This window comes from Selaginella moellendorffii, unplaced genomic scaffold (genome assembly GCF_000143415.4).
Source record: "Selaginella moellendorffii unplaced genomic scaffold, v1.0 SELMOscaffold_118, whole genome shotgun sequence".
Lineage (NCBI taxonomy): Eukaryota > Viridiplantae > Streptophyta > Lycopodiopsida > Selaginellales > Selaginellaceae > Selaginella > Selaginella moellendorffii.
In genome coordinates this window covers 306,714-314,443 of record NW_003314379.1, presented here as the reverse complement: position 1 = coordinate 314,443, position 7,730 = coordinate 306,714, and the positions used below count along the sequence as shown (strand labels likewise).

At 43.4% G+C, this 7,730-nt stretch overlaps 3 protein-coding genes across 4 annotated transcripts; 2 read left to right on the top strand and 1 right to left on the bottom strand.

Moving 5' to 3' along the window:
• Positions 1-258: 258 nt before the first annotated feature.
• On the bottom strand, positions 259-2,330 carry LOC9639461 (tetratricopeptide repeat protein 38). 2 transcript variants are annotated; one of them, XM_024665052.1, is made up of 12 exons: positions 2,181-2,330; positions 1,977-2,120; positions 1,832-1,924; positions 1,670-1,771; positions 1,460-1,603; positions 1,289-1,383; positions 1,074-1,212; positions 909-1,013; positions 755-861; positions 655-703; positions 490-579; positions 259-426 (listed from the first exon to the last, which is right to left on the bottom strand). In XM_024665052.1, exons 1-12 carry the CDS (start codon positions 2,283-2,285, stop codon positions 340-342), a joined length of 1,260 nt encoding a protein of 419 aa, XP_024520820.1. In that variant the 5' UTR covers positions 2,286-2,330; the 3' UTR covers positions 259-339. The 2 variants fall into 2 exon arrangements, with proteins under 2 accessions (XP_024520820.1, XP_024520819.1); XM_024665051.1 differs by having other exon boundaries at positions 490-703.
• A 75-nt stretch (positions 2,331-2,405) lies between these two features.
• LOC9639460 (NADH dehydrogenase [ubiquinone] iron-sulfur protein 1, mitochondrial) lies at positions 2,406-5,405 on the top strand. The gene is made up of 6 exons (XM_002991300.2): positions 2,406-2,486; positions 2,726-3,166; positions 3,222-3,468; positions 3,525-3,819; positions 3,871-4,245; positions 4,321-5,405. Exons 2-6 carry the CDS (start codon positions 2,773-2,775, stop codon positions 5,254-5,256), a joined length of 2,247 nt encoding a protein of 748 aa, XP_002991346.2. The 5' UTR covers positions 2,406-2,486; positions 2,726-2,772; the 3' UTR covers positions 5,257-5,405.
• Positions 5,406-6,812: 1,407 nt separating this feature from the next.
• On the top strand, positions 6,813-7,656 carry LOC9639426 (basic endochitinase CHB4). Its single transcript, XM_002991299.2, has 3 exons — positions 6,813-7,068; positions 7,132-7,249; positions 7,303-7,656. The coding sequence occupies exons 2-3, from the start codon at positions 7,212-7,214 to the stop codon at positions 7,604-7,606; spliced, it is 342 nt and encodes a 113-aa protein (XP_002991345.2). The 5' UTR covers positions 6,813-7,068; positions 7,132-7,211; the 3' UTR covers positions 7,607-7,656.
• Positions 7,657-7,730: the final 74 nt, after the last annotated feature.

Here is a 7,730-nt window from a genome sequence, read left to right as displayed (position 1 = left end):
TAGAATTATGATGAACATAAATCTATATATAGGATTGTGATGAACATAAAAGTCAACTTATGATTGGATGTTCTGTCTGTTCTCTTCTAGTCTTTGTGGTTATACTTCAATTGCTTCTCAGCACAAAACTTGGTCATCTCACTTGTCAAATTCATCCAACCTTGATTGACAATGCTTATTAAGGTTATACTAATTAGTTTAAACTTTTATTAAGATCTTTTTCCTGTAACTTCGTAATAACAAGCTGGAGGCTGGATCCAAGGTTCACACGTTTGTGTATGCTCGAGTTGAGCAATCTATTATTACACAACAAGCCTGTACATAACAAAGTTTTCCATACTACCTGATCCCAGCAGATATGAGACCGCTTGCTGTTGCCCACAGGTGCCCAAACACTCTCATCTGCTCATTCGAGGCTCCAATCACCTGAGAGAGCCACCGAAAAGACAAAGTATGTGTAACTCAAGCACAATAAATACACAGACAAACCTTGAGCTCCCGAGCACTAAATTGTGATCCCAAGAGTGAAGAGACCGCCCTTTCGTTGCCGGAGCCATACTCGTACAGTGCTGAAGCAAGCTGACACGTCGAAAACAACGTCCGCAACTTAAACGAGACTATCACAGAAACGCAAACTAAATCAGCATTGATTACCGAGACTATCATTTGGTGAATCTCCTCTGTAGAACCGATCATATGTGCTCTGGGAATGTGTGAGAATCAGAGTCCGATCACTTTGACAAAAATTTCTCACCGTTTATCCAGAGATGACAGTAACTGTCTGGCCTCTGCAATGAAAGAGCTTCGAGCCAGTGACCAAAGGACCAGGAGATCAAGTAGCCACTCCTTGTGCCATGTTGACTAAACACAGAAAGTATAAGTTTGAAGATGACCGCCAGCCAACGTACCTCGTCCACAAAGAGCTTCGCGATGTGACTCACTCGTTCGCCGACGTACTCTCCAAATCCTTTCACTTGAAGAGACAGCAAAAGTCCCAACGCGTTCAGGCTCACCTGTACAGTATTGTTTACTTTGTGTTGGATTTTTCTTCCAGAGTTGTAAAGAGAGCTTACCGCAAATGTATCCTTTTCAGCTCTTTCGCGGTCTCCCCATATACGTGTGTCAAATATCCGTAGCGCGTTCCCGGCTGCATTCCCATTATCATCACCCTCTAGATGACAAAGCGCTAAATGCCACCAGTTATGACTATACCTGCAAAAGAAAAAAACAGAAACCAGGAGTAAGTTCGTAATCACAGCACTAAGTTCACAACGGTGGCGAACATTACAGGAATGAGCCGCATCTCTCCCAAGATTCCGAGTTGCTCTCCATGAACATAATGGCGTCCTTGTATTGCTGGCGCTCCTGAAAGACGTGGCACAACTGCAGCAAAAGTTTGTGTGTTAACGACAAGAATGCAAAACAGATGGTAGCCGTGCCTTCACGGCATTGAGCGCACCGCATGCTGGGCCCAAACGTCGTGCTTCTCGATGGACAGAGCTCTCCTTGCAGCAACTTCCGCTTCGTCAGTTCTATCGTTCTCGACCAGAGAAAACGCCAGCATTCCATACATGTATGCCCGATCCCTGTTTACGTGCAAGACCTGCGCATCGAGAGCGATTCTAGAAAGAACGAAGACATGCGTTTAGACAAAAGGCCGTGAACTTACCTGAGAGGCAAATTTGAGCATCAAGTGAGACTTTCCCCTCGAGAAAGCCATAGCTTGTGCACGTTTGAGTGATGCTAAATCCTTGGGGAAATTTTCTAGCACCTGTAACAGTGAAAGAAAGAGCTTTAGCGATTCACGAGAAGAAAAAGTAAAGGTTTTGACCTTTGATTGGGACGAAAGGGCCTTGTCATAAGAACCTTCAGCGATTGCGTCTAGAGCTTCCATCACCGAACGCTCATACTGTGTGGCTCTGTCCTGGAATGAAAAAACTTGAGAGGAAAAGAGGAAGAGGAAGTGTTATACTGACAGCATTTCTTTTGGAGCGCTCGGAATATCGCAGAGCAGCAGAGGGATCGGCAAGCCCCGCAGCCAGAGCATTTGCCAAGGCGCAATCCTCGTCGTTGTCAGCAGCCTGGAGGATCACCTTGCAATTCCATCCATAGCTCAGCACCTAGAGCAATCAAAAACAAGAAGAAAATCGATGCCAGGCAGAGACTCGATTCCGCCAAACCTGCTGGTAGTAGCTGTTGAGATAGCTGATACACTGGTCGGAGCTAGTGCGCACCGGATAGCCCCACTGATCGTCGCGGACATCGCTCGATCGTTCTTGCTGCATCGCTTCCAAAATACTTGCGCCTAAACCCTAAAGGAAGAAAAGAGAGATAGATCTCGGGTTCGAATCACGAGTACATATTTCGTTTATATAGATCTCCTTTTGTTCTCAGCCGTACACGTGGCGGAGCTCCATTTTGGGGCTTACGCTGATTCGCGATGGGCGGACGATGGCGCTGCTGATATCGGCTTCCACTGGCTCGCGGTAAGCATTCCATTCCCCCGGCCGAGAGCTCGTCCAAGAGATTCGAAGTAGGGCGTGAGTTTGATTCGTCCTAGGTCTTGGATCCCGCCATTTGTGTCAGATTTGAGTGTTTCTCTTGTGTAATCGGTTGCCTCGCTACGCATCTTTATTCCAGATTTGCTAGAGATTTCCGAGGGAGAGCTGCGAGAGTTTCCTTGAAAGGGATGGGTTTACTTACTCCTTGCCTTCTTCCCTTTCAGGGCCTAGGGAGAGAATTATTTTATTCCACAACTTACTCGCTATAGCTATGGCGAGGCAGACTTCTTTGTTGTTTCGATTGCTCAAGCACCAGCGACGGAAGTTGGGATTTTTTCAAGATGCCGACAATGATACCATGGTCGACGCAGCTTGTCGCAACTTTAGACTTCGCCAGGTCCATCAGACCGCTGCTGCTGTGGCTCGAGGCTTGCGAGTCGAGATGCCGAAGCCGGAAGATACCATTGAAGTCTCCGTGGACGGTTTGTCAATCCAAGTCCAGAAAGGTATGACTGTTCTTCAAGCTTGCGAGGCGGCTGGGATCGAGATTCCCAGGTTTTGTTACCACCCCCGCCTTTCCATCGCTGGGAACTGTCGGATGTGTCTCGTGGAAGTGGAGAAAACTCCGAAGCCAGTTGCGTCGTGCGCCATGCCAGCTCTACCAGGTACCTTTTTTGTTTTCAGAAAAAGGATCTACTCTTAACTCTTACATGTTTGAAGGGATGAAAATCAAGACTACGACACAAATGGTGAAGAAAGCACGGGAGGGTGTTATGGAGTTTCTACTCCTCAATCACCCGCTCGACTGCCCCATTTGCGATCAAGGAGGGGAGTGTGACCTGCAGGATCAATCCATGGTTTTTGGTTCCGATCGTGGTCGTTTCACCGACATGAAGCGCTCCGTGGTGGATAAAAACTTGGGACCTCTAGTCAAAACGGTGATGACCCGCTGCATTCACTGCACAAGGTAACCATCTCCTTTCATCTATGAAGCGGTTTCGAAAACTGGTATTGGTGCAACAGGTGCGTCAGGTTCTCAAACGAAGTTGCTGGCGTTCCCGACCTTGGAGTTCTTGGTCGCGGTGGAAGTGAGGAGATTGGAACGTACGTGGAGCGGTTGATGACAAGCGAGCTCTCGGGGAATGTCATTGACGTGTGCCCCGTTGGAGCACTTACGTCAAGACCATTTGCCTTTACTGCAAGGAACTGGGAGCTCAAAGGGACCGAGACAATCGACGTGAGCGACGCGATAGGCTGCAATATCCGAATTGAGAGCCGTGGTGCTGAAGTTATGCGTATAGTTCCTCGTCTTAATGAGGTAAACCCCAGCAAAAGCTATGCTTTTTTATTGACCTTACTACATTGACAGGATGTGAATGAGGAATGGATATCGGACAAGGCTCGGTTCTGTTACGATGGTTTAAAACGCCAGCGTCTCAACGAGCCTATGCTGCGTGGTGAAAATGGGAACTTGGAACCCGTTCTGTGGCAGCTTGCTTTCAGGGCCGCTGCCGAGGCATTGAAGCACACCAAGCCGGAGGAGATGGCAGCTATTGCCGGAAAGCTGGCGGATGCCGAGTCGATGCTTGCTATGAAGGATTTTTTCAACAAACTGGGATGCGAGAACCTGTGGTGCGAGGGTGACAGCGTGAATACGCAAGCTGATTTGAGGTCGAGGTATCTTCTTAACAGCACTATTGCTGGAGTGGAGAATGCGGACGTTATTCTCCTTGTTGGAACACAGGTAAGGCTTCGTTTTGCTTTGATTTGCTCTCCAGTTTTTTTAAGTTCTCAAGAACTTTTTTGTGTTTCTACTCAGGTGCGAACCGAGGCACCACTGCTGAACTTGCGAATCAGAAAGGCTGTGAGAAACTTACGAGCCAAAGTTGGCGTCATAGGCCCGCCTACCGATCTAGCATACGAGCACGAGAACCTTGGAACTGGACCGGAGACACTCCTCCAGATTGCCGAGGGCCGCCACCGCTTTTGCACGGCTCTAGCAGGAGCTCAGAGGCCGGCAATCATAGTCGGCGCAGGGATTTTCGAGCGTCCGGACCGAGATGGTATCATGGCCGCGGTGGAAACAATAGCAGCCAATGGAAACATCGTCAAGGAAGGGTGGAATGGCTTCAACGTACTCCTTCTCAACGCCAGCCACGCAGCAGCACTCGACTTGGGACTGGTACCGAAGTCCAAAGGCAGCCTCAAGGGGATCAAGTTCTTGTATCTCCTCGACGCGGACGAAGTCGACATGGCAGAGATCCCGAAGGATTGTTTCGTGGTCTATCAGGGGCACCATGGTGATCGCAGCGTCTACCGAGCCGACGTTGTACTCCCTGGCTGCGCTTACAGCGAGAAGGAATCGACTTACGTCAACACGGAAGGGAGAACTCAGCAGACGATTCCAGCGGTTCCAACAGTCGGGGAATCTCGCGACGACTGGAAGATCATCAGAGCTCTATCCGAGGTAGCCGGCTCCGCGCTACCTTACGATACCATCAGCAGCTTGCGAGCTCGGATGTTGGCAGTATCGCCAAATCTCTTCCGAGTGGACGAGCTCCAGGCGCCGGTGATGTGGCCGCGAGACATTCTTCCCGAGACCAAGACGGAAATCCAGCTCAAGCCGTTTGCCAGGTCCATTGACAACTTCTACATGACGGACTCCATCTCCAGAGCTTCCAAAGTCATGGCGCAGTGTACCACCGCCTTCTCCAAGCAAAGCAGCAAGGACAAGGAGAAGGTCCTCACGGCTTGATGGTAAGAAAATAATCTTTTGTACTCCTAAAAGGGACATTGACGATAAGAGAGAGGTAAATAAGCTATTTGAATTTATTTGACATTGTCAAGGGATGGCTAGGAAAGTTCTGAATGAAACTGTGAGTAATCTATCTTTTTACTTTTTTATTTATATTTTTACAGAATTTATTATGATTGTAAATGGTGGAACAAAAAGATACTAAACTGTATTTATAACATATAATTGATTTATAAATGTATCTAGTGCTATTCATATTTAGTATTATTTATTAATCCAATTGATTAATGTGTGATTCAATTAATAATTCTAAAATTTTTGCTAGAAAATAAGTTGATATGAAGCCAGATAAGTATTTATTTAGACATAAAGATAAATAATATTTTTCGATAATCATATGAAATTTGGTGAGAGTTCTAAATTTATACTTCACAATGAACTATTTGAATAATTCTATGTCAAAACAATGAAAATATTAATAAAATATTAAAATAATAGAAAATAAAAAATTATTTTATGTTATAGAATATCAATTAGGTTGCATGGTAGTTTGAAATTTGACTAAAATTATGAAATTTGGACCATGTGCCATCAAATTTTATTGGCATATCAAATTTTGGTTTTAAATTAATTGGTGTTGATAATTTAGTAGAGCTGCAAAATAAGTGTAGTATTGAATTGCTTCTAATGCTTAGTATAACTTCTATAAAATATTTTGATTTAATTAAAGCAAATGTGAGAAAATCATTTATTTCAAAATGTTTAAACTGTTAAAAAATTGCCATTGAGAGAAAGGAGATGATTAAACTATTAATAAGATATTAAAAAATGGAAAAGACAAGATAAAATTATGTTAAACACTCTACTACAAAGTTATCAAAACTTTATTTTTATAAAGGCTCTAATCCAACCTCTAGCTAATATAGAAATTTAATTTTAGTATAAATTCGTGATAATTCCATATATGTGTATAATAGAAAAAATAAGGGTTCTAGCCCCTAATCTAGAAACTTAATTTTAGTATAGATTCATGATAATCCCATATATGTATATAATAGGTCTTGAGTTTAAATTTTGATTTATGTCATTGCCAATAGTGATGAATATACTTTCTTAGTAAATATAAAGATATTATAATATATTTATAAACTATAAATATAATATTAATATAAATAACTAACAACCATTAGATGATAAAATATCTTAGAATGTCCAAGCTTACTCTAGCTAAAAATCATGCAAGAAATTTCTTTTTACAAATTTGTTAATTAAAATAAAATTTAATTTCTATTTACTAAGATTGATAACTGTATAAATTGGTATTTTATTTCTAGATATAAAAACGTATTGTGAAACTGTTAAAACTTTAGATATTATACCTTTACACCGAAGATCATAACCTCAATCAAAAGTATTTTGAAAAGTCAATAAAAGACACCTTCCATCTTAGGAAGTTTCCATCAACACGGCATTTTAGTCAATATGTTCACGGGTGGCTTCAAGAGTATAAAACCAACCCAAATTCATTCAAGTTCTCATAAACTTTAGCACCCATGGCATTTGCAGCAATCATCATATCTTTTATACTTTGCATTGGATCTCCCTCCCCCACACTAGCAAACCCATCTAGCATCATAACCGAGTCTGTGTTTAGGCAGTTCTTCCCATCCAACGTTGCCAATCCTTTCTATACCTATAGTGATTTCATTGCTGCAGCAAATGGCTTTCCTCCTTTTGGAAGCACAGGGAGTCTTGATGTTCAAAGGAGGGAACTGGCTGCGTACTTTGCACATGTGAAGCACGAGACTGGAAGTAATTTTACATAGCAAAATCCATTTCTCACTAATGTCTTGAAGTTTTTCTACTTGATTGTAGCACTGCAATTCATTCGAGAGATCAACCAAAACAACGTCTATTGTGACACTACTGGTGGAGTTTCATGTCCGGCAGGCACTATGGCTTACTATGGAAGAGGTCCTCTGCAGCTCACTTGGTAAGTTAGAAATTGAAAACGTATGCAGTACAAATCCAAAATTTCATCTGCAGGAATTACAACTATGATGCCGCGGGAAGGGCTTTCAATATGAACCTCCTCCAGAACCCAGACCAAGTTGCTCAGAATGGCTTACTTGCATGGAGGTCATCAGTGTGGTTTTGGATGCAAAACTCGAATTGCCACACCGCAATAACACAGAATCAAGGATTTGGAGCTACAATTCGAGCCATCAATGGAGCGCTAGAGTGTGGCAGGGGCAGTGAGACAGAACCAGCACAAAGCCGTATCACTTATTACAGGGACTTCTGCTCACAGTTGGGTGTTTCACCAGGTGAAAACCTTGGTTGTGCTTAAACTAAAGATCCATAATATTTCGAAATAAGTAAGAAACTTCTTAGGGAGTTCATGGCATTCGTAGTCAATATGTTCACGGGTGGCACTAACGACTTTGATATAAAACCAGCGTAATTGATCCAAG

Coding starts and splice junctions, on each gene's coding strand:
- LOC9639461 (XM_024665051.1), bottom strand. CDS start 2,285: ATGCAGCAAGAACGATCGAGCGATGTCCGCGACGATCAGTGGGGCTAT. Junction 1,604..1,669: donor TGCTCAAATTTGCCTCTCAG/GTAAGTTCACGG, acceptor CTCGATGCGCAG/GTCTTGCACGTAAACAGGGA. Junction 1,014..1,073: donor CTGAAAAGGATACATTTGCG/GTAAGCTCTCTT, acceptor AATACTGTACAG/GTGAGCCTGAACGCGTTGGG.
- LOC9639460 (XM_002991300.2), top strand. CDS start 2,773: ATGGCGAGGCAGACTTCTTTGTTGTTTCGATTGCTCAAGCACCAGCGA. Junction 3,820..3,870: donor TAGTTCCTCGTCTTAATGAG/GTAAACCCCAGC, acceptor CTACATTGACAG/GATGTGAATGAGGAATGGAT. Junction 4,246..4,320: donor TTCTCCTTGTTGGAACACAG/GTAAGGCTTCGT, acceptor GTTTCTACTCAG/GTGCGAACCGAGGCACCACT.
- LOC9639426 (XM_002991299.2), top strand. CDS start 7,212: ATGGCTTACTATGGAAGAGGTCCTCTGCAGCTCACTTG. Junction 7,250..7,302: donor GGTCCTCTGCAGCTCACTTG/GTAAGTTAGAAA, acceptor TTTCATCTGCAG/GAATTACAACTATGATGCCG.